At 41.8% G+C, this 19,808-nt stretch overlaps 2 protein-coding genes across 11 annotated transcripts in view; one reads left to right on the forward strand and one right to left on the reverse strand.

Annotated features, from left to right (window-relative positions):
* Positions 1-13,769, reverse strand: part of Enoph1 (enolase-phosphatase 1) — a 32,151-nt gene extending 18,382 nt beyond the window's left edge. Inside the window, exons 1-3 of one of the 8 annotated variants that reach the window (XM_087207084.1) lie at positions 13,529-13,643; positions 12,616-12,699; positions 12,401-12,509 (exon numbers count right to left, since the gene is read on the reverse strand). In XM_087207084.1, coding sequence (XP_087063210.1) covers positions 12,401-12,415 — 15 coding nt within the window. In that variant the 5' untranslated portion in view covers positions 12,416-12,509; positions 12,616-12,699; positions 13,529-13,643. Of the gene's footprint in view, positions 1-12,400; positions 12,700-13,229; positions 13,371-13,499 lie in introns of those variants that run through there. The other 7 variants (XM_087207069.1, XM_087207078.1, XM_013073363.3 and 4 more) reach the window with 7 other exon arrangements.
* Positions 13,770-13,959: 190 nt separating this feature from the next.
* On the forward strand, positions 13,960-19,435 carry Hnrnpdl (heterogeneous nuclear ribonucleoprotein D like). 3 transcript variants are annotated; one of them, XR_001183714.3, is made up of 9 exons: positions 13,960-14,717; positions 15,397-15,565; positions 15,674-15,835; positions 16,238-16,369; positions 16,477-16,591; positions 17,259-17,429; positions 17,943-18,037; positions 18,408-18,512; positions 19,185-19,435. XR_001183714.3 is itself a non-coding variant. In XM_021260967.2 (8 exons), the coding sequence occupies exons 1-7, from the start codon at positions 14,269-14,271 to the stop codon at positions 18,011-18,013; spliced, it is 1,269 nt and encodes a 422-aa protein (XP_021116626.1). In that variant the 5' UTR covers positions 13,960-14,268; the 3' UTR covers positions 18,014-18,037; positions 18,408-19,435. The 3 variants fall into 3 exon arrangements, 2 of the variants coding, with proteins under 2 accessions (XP_021116626.1, XP_004848037.1); XM_021260967.2 differs by having other exon boundaries at positions 18,408-19,435; XM_004847980.4 differs by lacking the exon at positions 18,408-18,512.
* Positions 19,436-19,808: the final 373 nt, after the last annotated feature.

Consider the following 19,808-nt stretch of genomic DNA (forward strand, 5'->3'; position numbering starts at 1 on the left):
GGTCCACAACTGCTGCTAGAGGTAAGGAGAGGCCAGGCAGCTCCAGGGCTGCTTAGGGATCTCAGCCTCACCAGGGTCCAGTTTCTGCCTGGGCTATAAAGGAATGGCAGCAGCAGCATAAGGAAAAGCCATTGCAGGGATGAGACAGTGAAGACACTTCTGGTAATGGAGTAAACCACAGCCACTCTGCTCAGAGAAGTCACAGCAATGAGATGAAGAAGGGTTCAAACAATTCTCAACTTTTGGGGGAAGCTTTAGAAGTCTGAGATCACTTCAGAGTTCCCCATCGTCTACCCAGGCAATTCCCCTCACCAATACAACTCCCCTCTGCACTGAGTAGATGCACAAAGCTAAAATCTAATGTAGCCCCTTAACAGCTAGAAATTGGCATTATCTGGGGTCAACATGTTAACAACTGTTCGATTTTAGTGCAAGTGTTACTTGGTACAATGAACAAAATTGTGAAAATTTTATCCATTCTTTGGACACATATATATTGAGCAACTACATAAGGTAAATATAATGCCTGTAAGTTGCTTATAAGAGCCAGTAATTACACCTCAGCATGGCGTGCGCTATAATACCAATGGTCTAAAACATGCTTTTTAAAGCTAGCACTAGGACTAGGGTGTAGCTCAGTGGCAGAGTCCTTGCCTAGCATGCAGAAGGCCCTGTGGTGCACACCCAGCACTGCAAAAAGAAAAAAATGCCACCCAGTGAAAACTCTCGAATTTCTTAGCACTCATGGGCCTGAGGCAGGACGACTGCCACAAGTTAGAGGCCATCCTGGGCTACATAGTGAATTCAAGGCCAGCCTAAACTACTTAGCAAGACCCTGTCCCCAACAACAAATATAATAATACCAGAAATAATTGTGATAGCTTTTAACATTGCTTATACTCCTTGTGTAGATTTCAAAATACTGTAGAATTTCTTTAAATGCTGCAATTAAACTAGGATTCTACATAAACAAAATTGACAAACCCTTACCCAACCTTATCAGAAAAAAGAAAGAAAAGGCCTAAATCCATGCAATTAGGAATGAAAAGGGTGGGCAGGGGATTTAGCTCAGTGGTTTTGCCGCCTGCTGCGAAAGCTCGAGGATCCCGGTTCCATCCCCAGTACCAAAAAAAAAAAAACTGCTCAAAGGAATGAAAAGGGTGAAATTACAACAGACCCAGCAGAAATCCAGAGGATCATCAATACCTACTTCCAGAACCTATACGCCAATAAGATGGAAAACACAGAAGAAATGGACAGATTCCTATGTACATATGAATTACCAAAGTTAAATGAAGACCTAAAAATTTTAAACAACCCAATATCAATCAATGAAATTGAAAACATAATTAAAAACTTATCAACTAAAAAAAGCCCGGGCCCTGATGGCTTTACTGCTGAATTCTACAAGACCTTTAGAGAGGAACTACTGCCATTACTGGTTAAACTCTTCAATGAAATTGAAAGGGAAGCAATACTCCCGAATTCATTCCTAGAAGCAAGCATCACCTTGATCCCCAAAGCAGAAAAAGACCCAATTGAAAAAGAGAACTATAGGCCAATCTCACTAATGAACATAGATGCAAAAATCCTTAATATGATTCTGGCAAATAGAATGCAGAAGTTCATCAAAAAGATCATACACCCTGACCACGTAGGATTCATCCCAGGGATGCAGGGATGGTTCAACATATGCAAATCAATCAATGTAATACACTATATCAACAGAGCCAAGGACAAAAACCATATGACCATCTCAATTGATGCAGAAAAAGCATTTAATGAGGTTGGGGATTTAGCTCAGTGGTTTCGCCGCCTGCTGCGCAAGCGCAATGACCCAAGTTCGATCTCTGGTCGAAAAGAAAAAGCGTTCGACAACACTCATTTATGATAAAAACCCTACAAAAAATTGGAATAGACAGTCTCTACCTCAATCTGATAAAAAGCCATCTATGAAAAACCAACAGCCAATATCATACTAAATGGTCAAAAACTGAAATCCTTCACACTAAAATCAGGAACAAGATAAGGATGTCCACTATCACCACTCCTGTTCAATATAGTTTTGGAAATATTAGCCATGGCAATTAGACAAGAGAAAGAAATTAAAAGAATAAAGATAGGAAATGAAGACGTCAAATTGGCATTATTTGCAGATAACATGATACTCTATATATAAGACCCCAAGAATGCCACCAAACTCTTCTAGACTTAATAACCAAATTCAGTAAAGTAGCTGGATAAAAGGTCAACACACAAAAATCAATAGCTTTCCTCTACATGAACAACAGACTCACTGAGACAGAAATAGGGCAAACAATTCCTTTCACACTAGTCTCCAAAAAACTGAAATACCTAGGAATCAACCTAACGAAATAAATCAAAGACTTCTTCTCTGAATACTATAGCACCCTTAAAAGAGAGATTGAAGATGACATCAGAAAATGAGAAGACATCCCCTGCTCCTAGGTAGGAAGGATCAACATAGTGAAAATGGCCATAAAAATTGAATCTATTTAGCATTTATCTGCTAAATAGATTCAATGCAATCCCAATTGAAATTCCAGCAGTATACTTCACAGACCTTGAGAAAACAATCCAAAAATTCATTTGGAACAAGGAGAGACCCAGAATAGCAAAAGCAATTCTAGGCAACAGAGACATGGCAGAGGGTATCACAACCCCCAACTTGAAACTGTACTACAAAGCTACTGTGATAAAAACAGCATGGTACTGGCAAAGAAAAGACCTGAGGACCAGTGGAACAGATTAGAAGATGCAGAAACAACGCCAGACACACTCAGCCACCTCATCTTTGACAAAGAAGCCAAACACCCTCACTGGAGGAAAGATAGCCTCTAATAAATGGTGCTGGAAAAATTGGGTTTCAACTTGCCAAAGATTAAAACTAGACCTGTATCTCTCACCATGCACTAAACTAAAATCAAAATGGATTAAGGATCTAAATATTAAAACAAACGCTGAACCGGCTGGAACAGAGGTTAGGTAGAACCCTTGAAGACATTGGTGTAGGAAAAGATTTTATGAACAAAACCTCAGTTGCCCGTGAACTAGCACAAACAATCAACAGGTAGGATCTCTTCTTATTAAAAAGCTTCTGCACAGCAAGAGAAACCACCAGCAGTGTGAAGAGACAACCCACAATGTGGGAAAAATTTTTCACCTGCTATTCCTTAGACAAAGGTCTACTATCTAGAACCTATAAAGAACTTTAAAAAATCAGACCTCCCAAATTTAAAGACCCAATCCAAAAATGGGCATCTGAAATGAACAGACATTTCTCAGACAAAGAAGTAGAAATGGCAAATAAACAGGAAAAAATGTTCAACATCACTGGTCATTCAAGAGATGCAAATGAAAACAACGCTGAGATTCCACCTCACTCCAGAAAGAAAGGCTGCTATCATGAAATCAACCAATAACAAATGCTGGCAGGGGTGTGGGTAAAGAGGAACCCTGCTCCATGCTCCACTGCTGGTGGGAGTGTAGACTGGTGCAACCACTGTGGAAATCAGTATGGAGATACCTCAAAGAACTAGGACTGCAAGTCTCATTTGACCCAGCTATTCCCTGCTGCGTATCTTCCCCAAAGAATTAAAAGAATCATACCACAGTGACATATGTCCACCAATGTTCATAGCAGCACAATTTGTACTGGCTAAAACTTGGAAGCAGCCCAAATGCCCATCAACTGGAGACTGGATAAAGAAAATGTGTTTTTTTAAATAAAATGGAGTATTACTCAGTCATAAAAAATAAGAAATTAGTGACATTTATAAATGGATGCACACTGAGGCCATACTCTTAAATGAAATAAATAGGACACATGTAAATACCGAATAGTTTCTCTGGTGTGAGAAACTGAAAGTGTAAATAAGGACTAAAAGGTATAATAGATAATGTGAAATAGGAAGAAAGGGGGCAAAGGGGAAGGGGAAATGGGAGGGGTAGGGAAAAGGAAAGAAGGGAGTGGAATTAATATGAGAAAATCGAAAAATGGAAACAAAGTCTTTGTAAATAGGGAGGAGTGGAGGGGTTGAAAGGAGGGCAGGAGAAGGGGGAAAAATAAGAACCAAAAGAGATTATGTAAAGGTGCAAATTTCCAATGATGAAAGTCATTATATTGTATACGTAAAATGTACCAATAAAATAAAATTTTAAAAAATAAAAATAAATAAACTAGGATTCTACAAATAAATCTGTGCATAGTTAGCGTACCAAGCACCTCAAAGATTGTTATGGTTTAGCAGTACATAAAACAGGTTAGAGAACTAGCTAAGCAAGTCAGCTTTTCAGGGAACCATGATTAAATGCTACTAAATGCTGAAGGGCTCTGTTAGTCTACCAGCTCAATGGTGGCTCATGAAGCAACTCCAAGGGCCACAAAATTCCTGAAGATGTGATTAATGAAGCTGCCTCATAAAGCATACAAGTCAAATGTGGATGTGCTTAGTGGTCAAGTGGTTGTTTTAATGAGAAGCCACAGAATCAATGAAGATAAAATTATTACTATAATATTTACTCATTTCCTTTGAAGAAAATCGATAATAAAAGATTCCTCCTAAGAGTAATTCTTAAGAGTATGGCTATTTAAACAAACTACTTTAAAAGCCTTCCAAGGTGGCCAGGGATTTAGCTCAGTGGCGCCGTGCCTGCTTCGCAAGCTCGAGATCCTGAGTTCGATCCCCAGTACCTGGAAAGAAAAAAAAGAGAAAATAAAAGCCTTCCAAGGGAACTACACAGAGGGAATGATTTACAGTATTTAAGAACTTAAAAATGTTTCAGCCTGAAACTACATAAAACCAATAGCAGTGGCTAGAATTTCATTGCTCTCAAGAGAATAAAAAGAAAGGAAAATTAAGTGGCATGATGGTTCTTAATTCACATTCTCCCTGGGTGTGGTGGCACACGCCTGTAATCTCAGCTACTCATGAGGTTGAGTCAGGAGAAGCACAAGTTCGAGGCCAGCCTAGGCAACTTGGTGAGATCGTGTCTCAAGAGAAAAAAATCAATCAATCAATCACATTCTCTAAATAAGGAATAAAACAAAATCCTACTCTGGGGAATATATAATGCAGAGATCAAAATGTTCACAAAGATTCTCTCATGGTTATGACATTATTTTAAAAAGATTTTTTTGCTAACCAATTTTCTGCAATAAAAATGTATACTCTCGATACAGCAAAAATTTGGCAAAATTTAATTTTAGTTTTAAAAAATAATTATTTCTTGAGTGTTTTAAATCAAGCCACTCCTCTACAAAAGCAAATTAGTGGTTATTTATGCTGAGAATAAAATTAGGGGAAACTAAATGCAACAGACAAGAGTAGTGAGTTGGGAGGCTGAGGCAGGAGGATCACCACAAGTTCCAGGCCAGCCTGGGCTACAGTGAGATTTTGTTTCAAAACACCAAAATAAATAGAGTGGTGAGTTATCTGGATATGGCGACAGTCCTGAATTTCAACTGGATTGGCAAGACAGTAGCCTGGGGTGGGGGGGAAAGCCCTATCAGCACAGGAGTGGTCAACTGTGCTGGGATGAGTGTGAAGAAAGGTCACACTTGTGCTAACTGTATTTGTATACTGGGTCCAAGTCACCCACTCAGGTGATCTTATCACCATCTCTCTGGGACGCAGGTGAGCCTTCCCACGTGTGGTGGTTCAGCTTAACCATGTCAACCCGATTGTCTTGGGAGCCATCTAGGGGATTAGTAAAGCACCCTGCTTAGTGCATCTGGGTGGATCACGGTTGCATGGCCTTGGGAACTACATCAGTCCCTCACCCCTTCCTTCCTGGCACTGTTCCCTGCTCTGTTTCCAGGCCACCATTAACTGAAAGTCTTGCTTCCATGCCACCCTGCTACCCTGACACTGCTTCCTTGGAGCCAGCTGACCATGGACTGAATCCCCTGAAACTGTGAGTTAAATGAAACCTCTCCTAAGTTAGGGGTGTTTGGTTGTGCTCCAGCAAGAGGAAAACTGGCTAATATGCCAGGTATTTTTCCCACAGGGGTTTAGAGTTGGATATCTGTGGCAATATCATCATGGGGATAGATAGACTGATAGACAAATAGATACTTTCATAAACTGATTAATGTTCAAGCAGTCTTCAGAGCCAATCCAACCTTTCATTCCCTGAAGCCTTGGCCATGCACGAGACTGGGCCTCCTCAGGAAGGTTGAGTGGGAAACTCAGCTGTCCCTCTGGGTGACACCATTTCTCCACTGTGTCAACTCACACCCTTGAAGTGGGAGGCCGCACACACTTGGATCCACTGCAAACTATTAAGGAATAGGAGACTATTAAGGAGTAGGAGAAGCCAGGTTCCTTGGCAGGATTACATAAACAATACTACATTTTCTTCTTTAGGGCCAGTCCATCATAAATCATGGAGCTGAGAAGTTACCAAGACAAAGGTAGGAAAGTAAGTTTGTCTGATCACCAGGGAAGGGGATAATAGTTACTAGTAAAAGTTGGTATATATCTTGCTAAAATAGCTTAATCTTTCTCAATAAAAGTTTCATATTAAAGTTTTACTAGAACAAACATTACTTTGTTCAGAGTATATTTACTAAAATGTAAGAGCTACATATCTAAGATAAAAACAAAATGTCTTGAATAACAGACTCCTAATAAAGGATGGTAATAGCCATACTACAACTTCATACATCATAAAAAATTTCTTAAAAATTTATTAATAAATTTTATTTTATTTTATCCCATTACTCCCCCCAATCTCCCTCCCCTCCCTATGTACAAAAGCTGTTTCCATGTTTTCCTTCTATTTTCACTTTACTTGAAAATTTTAAAGAAAGCTGCCCCCTACCAAAATAATACTCAGGTATTCATATATCTGCTAATTATAATTTTTGCTTTCCCCTCTTTAAAAAATAGTAATTCAGGCTGGGGGTGTAGAGCACATGCTTAGCACGCCCATGGCCCTGGTTCTAATCCTAAGCACAAAAAAAAACAAAAAAAGAAGAAGAAGGGAAAAAATGGTAATTCACTTTAGGACAGTCGCTGAGCCTCAATTTACTTATGCATAATATTCCCTTGCAGAGAGGTTATAAACATTAGATCTACATCCCCAGTAGGGAATGGAATTAATATGAGAAAATGAAAAAATGGAAACAAAGTCTTTGTAAATAGGGAGGGATGGAGGGGCTGAAAGGAGGGCAGGGGAATGGGGAAAAAATAAGAACCAAGAGAGATTATGTAGAGGTGCAAATTTCCAATGATGAATGTCATATTGTATACCTGAAATGTACCAATAAAATTAATTTTTAAAAAAAGATTAGATCTATATCCTTTGTAAACATCTTTGGCTCTTTTAGATCTATTAGATCTGCAGTTATCTGACCACTGCCTCTGCAGCATGGCCAGCTGCACCTGAAAACCAGAAGCCTATGGGCATGGCATGGGCAAGCCCTGCCATCCATTCTGCAAGGCACTGTACTTGGACAAAAGCAGTCTGGCACAAAGATGCCAAGTCTAGCCTGTTCTACCTCTGTGATTTTTATTGTTTTTATTATTAGAACATCTCTTAAAATGGCTTTCCAAGCTTTGTTTGAACACTTTTAACAATGGGAATTTACTACCTCTTGGAAAGTCCACGCCATCTGCCAGATATTTTCAGCAGTAGTGGCATTAGAACTGCTCCTTAAACGTCTTTCCTGAAGACCATACCAGAAACTACCAAGAAGTTTCAGTGTTCCGGCTGCTTCATAGGGCCCTAGGGGCTCAGAAATTATAATTGTACTATCCCCTTTTTTCTAGGGTAAGCAGGACAGGGACTTTACATTGCACAACCCACCTGAAAACTGAAGCCTCTAGCAATGAATGTTAGATTTCATCATCTGCATTCAAAATGAGTGTGTAGCTGATAAGACAGTGTCATCTATATCCCATTAAAGAAGTTAAACTGTAATTAAAGAAAGATAAACTGTAATCTAATTAAATGCAATGAATCACAGTGTACAGGGAAGGTTATCATTACAGGGGGTTAGTAAATAAAATAAGGTTTAGAAGCTCAAAAAAGACAGACTGTCTCTATCTTCAGAGTTACAGAGAGAGAACCTGACTGGCCCAGGGTCCTGGTCTCTTAACAGTGGAGTGGAAGAGAAGGGATTCAACTTCATCTCCGTGAATCTCTGCAAGGGAACCCTTTTTAGCAGATAAAGAAGCTAGATTCAAAGAGAGTTTACTGCTGGTACAAAGTAAATACAAGACTCAAATCCACATCTATGAAATCCCAACACAGAGGTGAAACCATCAAGGACAACCTTACTAGCACCAATTCCCCAAATTTTGATTCCATATTCCCTTTGGAAATTCCTGCTACAGCTTTGATTTCCCCAAGAAATTCTGTACTTAAAAAATGAGTTTTTTGGTTCACCTGAGCAGGTCGTAGAACATTTCCTATACTGTAACAGTAATTTAAGTAGGTTTTCCCTCAGTCTTGTTCAAGACTTTCCCAAGTATCGTATACTCAAAGCCAGTATCTTTAACTGTAAGCTAAAACTCCAGGCCTACAAACTAACATCTTACTAACCTCCATATCACCACAATGTTTTTCCCATCAAATCCAAGTCTTAAAAAAAAAAACGTGGGCTGGTGGTTTAGCTCAGTGGCACCACGCCTGCCTCGCAAGCACAAGGTCCTGAGTTCAATCCCTGTTACCGGGGGTGGTGGGGGTGGGGGTGGGATTGTACATCATACTGAACACCATAAATGATAAATTTCAACAACAAAAATAGAGCCATTATAAAGTCTATTTGTCTGTAAATCAGAACCAAGATGGTAATCCAACTCCTCCTTGGAAATGCCAGTCAGTTCCCCTTATTCCTAGATTCCGGATTAGTACAGACGCTAAAATTTACTTATGACTTCAAAAACCAATACTCATGGCACTTTCAGAGTCATTTTTGGACATAGGCTTAGTGATGAAAAATTTTAATCAGAAGTTGGGAAATTTCCAGCTGAGGTATTTAAGCTCCCCTAATGTAACCAAGTGTCCTTTCCAAGATCTATTTAGTGCCACATTTTCAAAAGTAGATTTTACTGTTAAAAATGGTCCCAAAACAAAGGGCTGAAGTGCTGTTTAGTGTCCTTCAAAGGCTGTCATGTGCCTTGCACAGAAAATACATATGATAGGTTTCATATATTAAGCATTAGTCAGTACTGTTGGCCATGATTCAATATTAGAGAATCAGTAATATATATTAAATAAGGCAAACAAACACACATAAAACAAGGTTATGTATTGATCAGTTGATGAAAATACAACCAGAGGCTTGCAGGAACTTAACCTTGTTTTTTTCCACTAGGGACAATGATTCATTACTCACTAACAGTGCTTATAGCAACTTTATAGAACACAACTGTCACAAATGTTGAAACATGTACTAACTCTGTATGTAACAAGACATTAAATGTAGAGCATTTTACCTAATAAGAGATCATTTTCTTCAAACTCAGAAATAACAGCTGAATAGGATGACCTTAGCAAGGGCTGATGATGATGGTTTACACGCTAAAAATATTAGAATAATACAAGCACAAAGAAAATGCATATCAAAAAAAAAAAAAAAAAGAAAATGCATATCACATTATCACATCCCCAGGACAAAGAGTAGTTGCTTCATAGTGGACACATACCCCCAGGGCACATAAGATGATTCTGTGGGGTAAGAGAACACAACACTGATTGACTGATTGATTGATTAACTGACTGCAGTAATTACAGGGCATTAAAGTCAGGGCCTTCACACTGTGCTACATCCCCAGCCCTTTTTTATTTTGGAAGAGGGTCTCGGGAAGGTAAGTGGCTAATTTACCCAGGCTGGGCTTGAATTTGCAATTCTTCTGCTTCATCCTTCCAGAATGCTAGGAATATAGGTGTACACCATCATGCTTGCCATTTTTATTATTTTAACTTTTTTTTTTTGGTACCAGGGATCAAACTCAGGACCTTGTGGTTTCGAGGCAGGCAGCAGAACCACTGAGCTAAATCCCCGGCCCTATTTTTTAACATCTTTAAACTGCAGTTTATTTTAAAACCTATTAATAGTACATAATGTGTACATTATTTTTCACTGGCAGTGCTGCTTCAGTTCTGATATGTACATGACCAAAACAATGCTGGGAGACCAACACTGTAAAGGTTCAATGTCAACAGCTGCAAAAACCCAATTCCAGAAGGACCTGTCATCTACCTGAGAGACAGAGCTGGTGGCTTTGAGGACACAGATGCAGTGGCAACATCCAAGAAAAGCTGGGTTCAACTGGTGTTCTGCTCGCAACCGTGACAAGCTCACCCAGGACACCCCCACCCCAGGCACTGGTTTCTCTTGAGTAGTCGATCATAACGTTCATTAGATGATCCTAGCCAGCTGCCCAATCTGCTCTAGAAAATTCTATGACTGAGAAAATAAGCTGTAATAGCCAGGTTTGGTGGAGCAAGAGCCAGAGGATCAAAGGTTCAAGGCCAGCCTGGGCCACTTATCAAGACTCTGTCTTTAAATTATTTATTTATTTTATTGGGGTTTTTTGTATCTGAGATCGAACTCGGGACCTTGCGCTTTTGAGGCAGGTGCTGGAACCACTGAGCTAAATCCCCTGTCTTTAAATTAAATTAAACTGAAGGGCTGGTATGGTATAGGTCAGTGGCAGAGCTCTTACCTATCATGTGTGAGGGCCCTGGGGTTTAATCCCCAGTACTAAAAAAAAAAAGATAGATATAGATAGCTGGCAAGTAAAACTCACTGTTTGATGTTGCCTGGAACCTCAGGGCTAAAGGTGTGACCAGACAGAACTACAAACTAACAGAAAACATCATTTTCCAGAGAGGCTGTGTGAAATCTCCTAAAATAGCCTGGACTGTTGATGCTATATTACATACTTACTTGGCATTATATGCACATTCAACTGTCAGTGCTCAACAGAAAAAGAGGGAAAGGGAACAAACAACAGTGCTAGCAATCTGCCTGCCACTCCACCAAGGAGGATGTTCAGTTACCAGGAACAGCCTCCTTTCTTTCCCCAGGGTCTTACAGGCTGAGTAGTACAGTGTGAGGCTGATGTATGACATACTATTTTTATCACCTAATCCCAAAACAATTACTTCACTCCATGCTCCAGGGAAGAAGCAAGACTATGTTTCAACCCTCAAGGAAAAACTGGCTCCACCTGATTTCTTTAAAGATGAAAAGGCCGTCTCTAAAGAGTACTGACTTCCTATGGGCACTTCGGGGGAAATTTTTGACCAACCCTACCCAATTTTCACTGCAACCTCTAACTGTAGAATCAAACACCAGGTAAGGAAAGACTCGTCTATAATTATTCTGAGTCAAGGGTCCACTCCTAAACGGATCATCAAGAGGTAGTATCAAGCGAAATTTGTTGCCATATACTTTTATGGTACTTCATACTGATTCCTCTCATGTAAACTATGTCATTTAACATACAAAGCAGCCAAGCAAGGCAGCCTAGACAAACACTACAGATCCATTACAGAGGTTGACTGCAGTCATGGGAGGAAGAGTTTCCAGTAAGACAATTTGGGTTCAAATCCCAAATTTTTCAGAGCTTCAATCACCAAAATGAAGACAATGTACACACTTCCCTGTTTCCTCCTCTCATTCCACAGAAAGCAGGGATACAAGCTCACATCCCTACTCTGAGTAGTAATTCAAAGTAGAATGTCTTTCAGTTTCATGCTTAAAAGTTCAAGGATATAATTTAGTATCTTTTTAAAGTGTTCAAAAACTCAGCCCTTGTGGTACTCTGCTAAAAGCTTCTGTTTCTGTAAACATGAAATTCCACACTCTTGAAGACTCACAAAGTATGTGTGTACAGGCCCATAAGAGACAGGCTTTGAGAAGTCATGCAATAAATAAACTTAGTTGAACACACTCTGACTAGCATTTCCGAAAGGTGGGTTTAATGGAATCTTTGGGCATAATTACCACAGATCTAACATTCTTAACATACTTTTAAAAATACTGGTTTTGATAAATTCAAGTGTAACAAACAACAATAATTAATAACAGATATTGTAAAACAGGGCACAAGAAACTATTCTTTAAGCAAAATTCCAGAATCATTCTTCTGGCAGCCTGCTTTGTATATGCATATTGTTTGGTGTCAAAACTATTTAGGTCATTAGGGCTTTTTTTATTCTCAGATTTCAGTTAAGTTTGCCACAAGGATTCCAACAAGTGGCTCTTAAAGTTGCCGGGCAGAAAAGACAGTGGGAGAGAAAGATGGGAGAGGGTGTTATGTTTTTGTTACAAAACCAATTTAGACATTTCCTCTTCCCCAAAGTCAACTTTCCAGAATGGTATATATCTAATGCCAACCACCACTTTTGCTGTCCTTACCCCTGTTTTCCTCATGGCAGCAGGAGGCAAGTGGAGCTAGTGAGCAGTCAAGTATAAACCACAAAAATTAGAAATCCTTTTTTCTCTGAAAACCAAGAAAGTAGCTATTCTGTCACAAAAAGAAAAAGAAATTCGATGCGATTATCAGCATTTGGGCAATGCTAAAACTTTCCATAGAGGTCTCTTGCGTGATTAAAAACGGAAAAATGTCCAACCAGATTTCTTCAGAATTCTTGCTAGGATGCCAGGTACTGTGATTCTTCTAAAAAAGTTGTTAGGTACTTGTTACATCTGGAGTCCTAAAAGTGTGTATAAATTTTATATTATAACCTACATCCAGAAAATCATTCTTCACAAGTACTTTCTAAAAATAAAATAATTTAAAACAAGTTGCTCGGTTTCCTCAACCATCGGAGTTTATTCTACTGTATCTCTTATTTTACAAGAGCATCTCTAATACTTGCATCTGAAGCGAATTCTTAAACCTCTGGAAGCTGAATAATGACAACACAAAGCCTGAAGAATTGTTTTGTTAAAAAAAAAAAAAAAACTACACTAACATTTGGTATTTATTCTGACAGAGTACTAGACTAAAGGAACCCGCTATGATGCAAAGCAGTAAGCTTGTTAATTGCATCCACCCAAGTGGTGGTTACCAAGAGGAATGATTTGACAGAAACTTCAAGTTTTTTCTGAGGAAAATGCATGGAGCCTAGGAGTGTCTCCATAGGCCAGGGCTGTGGACCACAGATCACAGGAGCGCAGTTCGGGCACTCGCAGCGGGAAGGTAGGGCCAAGATGCCAGGGTGAGAACCCCCACGCTTCTCACTTTCCATTTTGAAGGGCCAGTCCCGGAGGATCCCCACGTCTCGTCTGCCGCCTCGCCGACCGAGTACACCGTGCAAGCTCACCTGTCCCCAGCCTGCTCTGCGACCACCTCCATCCCTTCTCACCATCTGCCTCCACCGAGCTGCAGGGACGGGGCGAAGAAAGATGGTGCCGCGGAGGAGTTCGCCCGTCACCTCCCCACGTTCCCATCCCCACAGTCTCCCGGAGCCTCTGGTCTCGGGTGGCTTCCCCACACCCTTCCGCCCCTCACCTTCACGAAAGCAATCGGGGTTGTGGTACCTTCGATATCCAACAGGATCACAGTGACCTCGGCGGGCACCGAGAGCCCGACCATCTCCTCACACCAGGCGCTAGACGCTGCCCTCCAGGATCCACACGGCCACCCCGGGGCGGCCAGGACCACGTGGGCGGGGCGGGGCGGGCGCCCATTGGCCGCTCGCGCCTCGGACGCGCCCGGGCCTGGCCCGCAGGGGCGGGAACATAGGGGAGCGCGGGAGCTAGGGGGTGAGGCCCGGGGCAGCGAGCAGGGCCAGGCGCGAGCGGACGGCCCCGGGGTGGCGCCCGGGACGCGAGTGTCCCCGCCGCGCCCCCTCTACTATCTCCCCGCCCGCCGCGCCCCGGCCCCGAGGCAGAGCGGAAGCGGCTCCGCGCCGTCCCCCGCTTCCTGTCGGCGGGTCGCTGCGGCGCGGACACAACACGCGTGCGCGCGCCGGCGGCGAGAGGCGGGAGAGCGCGGGCCACCTTCGTCCAAGCAACCCGTACGGCGCTGGGCTATAGCAGCCGCCGCCGCCGCGCCGCGCCGGGGACCGAGTGCGCCCAGGGCGGGCTGAGCGCTCGGTGCCAGGAGAGGCCCGGACCGGACGCCAGGGACAAAGGCTCTCCAGGCAAGAGGGGCTGCGGCCCTGCAACGGCGCGCTCGGGATCGCCGACCCCGGGCCCACCGCCCTTGCGTCTCGCATCCGAGCCTCTCCTCATCCCGAGCCCGCGCCCCTTTCGTGGTCCCCGCCGGGAGGCCTACAATGGAGGTCCCGCCCCGGCTTGCCCATGTGCCGCCGCCATTGTTCCCCGCAGCTCCCGCGCCCCTGGCCTCCCGCAGTGTCTCCCATTGGCGGCCGCGGGCGCCGCGGCACCTAGCCCCGCTCCTCCCTTCGCTCGCCGCCGGCTCCGCCCGGCAGGGGGCGCGCCGGGCCCCGCGCCACGTCACCGCGCAGCAGCCCTCCCGATTGGCGGGCGGGGCGGCTATAAAGGGAGGGCGCAGGCGGCGCCCGGACCTCTTCCGCCGCCATTTTAAATCCAGCTCCATACAACGTTCCGCCGCCGCCGCCAGCACCCCCGCGATCCGGACCGCGCGCCCGCTCTCCCCTGCCGACGGTTCTGCCACCATGGAGGACATGAACGAGTACAGCAATATAGAGGAGTTCGCCGAAGGGTCCAAGATCAACGCGAGCAAGAACCAACAGGATGACGGGTACTGCATGCTCCCCCTCTGCTCCCCGTCAGCGCGCCGCACGCGCCCTCCGTCCCTGGGAGCCGCGCGCTGCCCTTGTTCTCTCCTCGAGGCGGTTCCCCGCGAGCCCCCAGAACCCCGCAAGCTCGGAAAAGACAGCAAAGGCGGACGCTGCGTGGGGTCCTTAAGAGGCCGTGGAGGTTGGGGGCTGGGCGGAGAGGGTGGCTGCCTCCCGACTGCGCAGGCGCGGGGCGGGGGCGGGGCCGGGTCGCCGCGCCTCTAGTCCCAGCTGCTGCCGCTTCTTCATTGTGTCCTGGCTGCTCCGCGCTGCGATGCGAGCGAGACTTGGGGGAAGTCTTGTTTAAGGCACCTCTGGGGACCCCATAACGTTATCCAACCGGCCGTTGAGGTGGATATTTGGCTTGACAGTAGAGGACGAGAGTAGACCAAAGTTGGGAGGGGCTGGTTTAGGAAGTTTTGGCTTTCTGATCCAAAGGAATCTGGGCAGGATGTTTTTCCAGAGTTTGATGGCCTTTTAAGGTTTGCATTGTGCAGTGTGGAGATTGTCCTGGTGCGTTGCTTATATGTGTGTTGAAATAGACTAAAAAGTTGTTAGCCATTACAAAACCTTTGTGCTTATTTCACGGTTTAATTTGAAGACCGAAGTATCATTTAAGTTACACTAAACTTTTATTTCTAGTAAAATGTTTATTGGAGGCTTGAGCTGGGATACAAGCAAGAAAGATCTGACGGAATATTTGTCTCGATTTGGGGAAGTTGTAGATTGCACAATTAAAACAGACCCAGTCACTGGAAGATCAAGAGGGTTTGGATTTGTGCTTTTCAAAGATGCTGCTAGCGTTGATAAGGTAGGCATGTGTTTTGTTGCATTGTCTTTTTGTATTTGTTTTTTGTTTTGTTTTGCAAATTGTTCTGAGGTTTGTATATTACTGACATTTTCTTAAATTGTCTCCTAGGTTTTGGAGCTAAAAGAACATAAACTGGATGGGAAATTGATAGACCCCAAGAGAGCCAAAGCTTTAAAAGGGAAAGAACCCCCTAAAAAGGTTTTTGTGGGTGGATTGAGTCCAGATACTTCTGAAGAACAAATTAAAGAATATTTCGGAGCCTTTGGAGAGGTGCGATGTGATTGTTTATATGTTTGTGTTGTGTTTATAGAATGTTTATCGTGGGTCTAAGTTGGCACTTAATACTTGGCCTGAGGATAGGATTAAATTACTACTTGAGTGCCTTTTAGTAAGCATATCTTAATTGCTGCTTTCTATGCAAAAATGAAAAAGCAGTTTATGATTTATTTTGGCCAAAAATCTAATGTTTTGATGGTGCTCATTACTGGGAATTACCATCTCTTGGGTACAAAATGCTGTTAAAAGCTGTTTTACTCTTTTCACAGTGCATGATACACACCAATTCTTTCTAGGTCATAAAGCAGTGACTTTTCAGAACTCACTTGATTAGGACCTGTGGTATCTAGGCACCTTTGGTACTTGTTTATCATTATTGGATGATGTTGTTTGCAGATTGAAAATATTGAACTTCCCATGGATACAAAAACAAATGAAAGGAGAGGATTTTGTTTTATCACATACACAGATGAAGAGCCAGTCAAGAAATTGTTAGAAAGTAGATACCATCAAATTGGTTCTGGAAAGGTAAAACCATTTAATTACATTAAAAGAATTTAAGAATTAGATGGAAAAAAATTAACTCAGAGGAATAAAATAGTTTGATGCAGTAAAAATCCTTTTCTGTTTTACAGTGTGAAATCAAAGTTGCACAACCCAAAGAGGTATATCGACAGCAACAGCAACAACAAAAAGGAGGAAGAGGTGCTGCAGGTGGTGGGCGAGGTGGCACTAGGGGTCGAGGCCGAGGTGAGAATTCCTGGGAAGTGACTCCGTGGTTATAAGCTGTCTACTGCTCAATAAGATTAAGCCTATGAGAAAGTAAGGTGGAACTATAACCTGAAACTACTCTTAACATAAACCCTATTTCAGGAATGTGTGATTTTTGTTTTATAATGAGCACATTCTGGGTAGGATCATAGTAAGTTCAGCCCAACTGGACAACTTGGTGGAACCCTGTCTTAGAATACAAAGTAAAAAGGGTTAGGGATATAGCTCATTGTGAAGGCCCTGCATTCAATCCCCAGTACCACAGTAAAATAAAATGATCTTACTGGTTTTATGTGTTCCAAGAATGGCCTCTTTTGACAGTGACATCACTGTTAAGGAAGTACCATTACATGATACACTGTGACATGTTGGGCAGGAGTCCTTGTTTGAACCAGAACATCCTGCCCATTTTCCACTTTGTTGGAAAACATAATGATTTTTCCATTAAATTTAGGAAGCTTGAGACTGGCCACAATTGGATTTTCTGTCCCCTTAATTGTGACGACAAAAGAAAACTTGCTCTAGTGGGCAGCATTATTTGTGTCTTTTTTTTATTAGTGTTGCAGAGTAAAGTATAAGAATGTATGATTTTGTGTTAAGATTGGAGGTGAGAGGTTGTTTCCTAACAATCACTGCATTGTTTCAGGTCAGGGCCAAAACTGGAACCAAGGATTTAATAACTATTATGATCAAGGATATGGAAATTACAATAGTGCCTATGGTGGTGATCAAAACTATAGTGGCTATGGCGGATATGATTATACTGGGTATAACTATGGGAACTATGGATATGGACAGGGATATGCAGACTACAGTGGTAAGAATATTTAATATACTTTCATAAATCAATGGCGTTAAAACTTAGTGCTGAAATTTTCATTCTGAATTGTGTGTATGGGTTTTCCATTGTTTGGAGTTGCGGTTTTGGGGGGTATTATAAAGTGGTTATAATAATGTAGAGGGTAGTATGGTAATTATAAAAGAATTGGGATGAGTTGGGTGTGGTGGCACATGCCTGTAATCCCAGCACCCTGGGAGGCCAAGGCAGGCAGAGGCCAGCCTGGGCAACTTAGACAGACCCTGTATCAAAAAATAAAAAGGAAAAAAATAAAAATAAAAAGAGCTGAGGATATACTATCGCTCAATGTAAAAGCCCTGGAGTTTGATTACTAAAAGCACTAGGATGTGTTACAATGAACTTATACTGGTTATTAAAACATCTTCATACTTTAATGTGTACATAGTTTTACACATTGGTGGCTTTTCATGTATTTGAAGATAACATTTTATACAGATTTTTCTTAGTAAGATTTGTATCCTTTCAAAATAGGTCAACAGAGCACTTACGGCAAGGCATCTCGAGGGGGTGGCAATCACCAAAATAATTATCAGCCATACTAAAGTGGAAGACATTGGAGAAAACAGGTGTGTATAAGAGTGCAAGAAACCAGTGGAAATGTCTAATTTAATTTAAAGATCAATAGACAAATAAAAATAAGTAAAAACAAAATATTATGTAGCCTGTTTTTACTAAATTGTTAATTTTAATTGCTTTATGAGCCTGTTTTGCCTAAAGTGTCTATAGATCTTTAACTTTAAAGTTTTATCTCACCTTTTTTAATATTACAGAAAAACTTAAGAGTTTTTCTGTTTGCTTTGTGTACCAGGAGGTCTAGAGGAATAATTAAACTTTTTTAGAACTATTAACAGGTAAAGTACTGAAATGGGTACAACTTAAGGAAAACAAGAATGTTGTCTTCTAACTCTGACATTATACCTTGTTTGTACCCGCCAGCGGGAACTTCATTGCAGGCCGTGTGTCACCCTGACCACGTCTATCTCTGGGGGTCGCACGTTGCGGGCAGAGCGCAAGGCATACACCAGAAAACGCTGTCCTGTGGTATGGTCTCTTCCAACTTCATGTACCAGCGTAAAGATTAAAGTGGAAAACTTCAGACTTTGGCTTCTTTTTTAATCTTTTTTGGAGATTAAGTGTCTAAACTTAACTTAAATGGTTTTTTACAGGAGTTAAAGTACATAAATGCCTTTTTACAGCTTAATCATTTTTGGTCTTCTGTTTAGTGTTGTATTTCAATTGTGGAGCCTCATTTTAAGTGTTCATTCTTTAAGATTTAATGCTTGCTTTTTCTTTTTATAGCTAATAGTGAAATCTACAAAACAAGAACTTTTAAATCTGGGATATAAGTTAAAGATCATATGCACAAAAAGATTTGTCATAATACATAAGTATTAGAAATTCATGTTTGTGGTAGCATTTTACTTGGCTTACTAGAAATACTTCTAGTGGGCCTTAATCTGTCTGTTCAACCTGTGAATATGGGAAAGTTGCATTCCCAGATTCTTTCTGACTAGATTTGGATTTGATATCATTTGTAAACTCCAGGGTGAGTTTATCAATTACCCAAACTGCATTTTGCAAGTGAATATGCATGTGATCTTTAATTATTGAAGAAAAGAATAAAGTGAGGACTTAAAACAATTCATGAAAGTGGACCTTTGAAAGCTTGTCAGAGTTGCACAAATCTAATTGTTGTTTTGTTTTTGTTTTTAGGAGATGCTAAAGAAATCTTGCAGAACGACATTGAAGATTGGTCTTCTGTTGCTCTAATGATTATTTTGTAAAAGACTTTCTAGTGTACAAGACACAGCTGTGTCCAACTGTATATAGCTGCTAATTAGTTTTCTTTGTTTTTACTTTGTCCTTTCTATGTGTTATGCCTCAGTGTGGATTTGTGTTTATACACATTTTATTTGTATGATTTCATGTTAAACCCCAAATAAATGCTTCCTTATGTGATTGTTTTTCTGCGTGAGGTGCTACATAGCTCTGTAAAGATGTAATTTTAAATAAGCAATAATAAAGGTACAGTTTATTTTGTAGGGAGTATGGGTCTGTAGGAAGAAACTGGTCCTTTAGCCAGCCGCGGGATGGATTACCCTGTTCTTCCCCATTTTTGTATGTATGTACTATGCTGTAAGGCTTCATTTCTCTTAGCTGAGGTTTCTGCTACACCTTTGAATAGCGTCCTCCAGATACTTTTATCTCAAAACCTAAGTCGTGGTGTTGCGATTAGGGGAAGCTTTCTAATAGACCATGTGTTCAGTTTTGTTTTTTTTGTATCAGGGATCGAACTCAGAACCTTGCACTTGTGAGGCAGGCAAGGTGCCACTGAGC

Source organism: Heterocephalus glaber, unplaced genomic scaffold (genome assembly GCF_053883595.1).
Source record: "Heterocephalus glaber isolate CG9 unplaced genomic scaffold, H.glaber_assembly_v1.0 deba00000071, whole genome shotgun sequence".
Classification (NCBI taxonomy): domain Eukaryota; kingdom Metazoa; phylum Chordata; class Mammalia; order Rodentia; family Bathyergidae; genus Heterocephalus; species Heterocephalus glaber.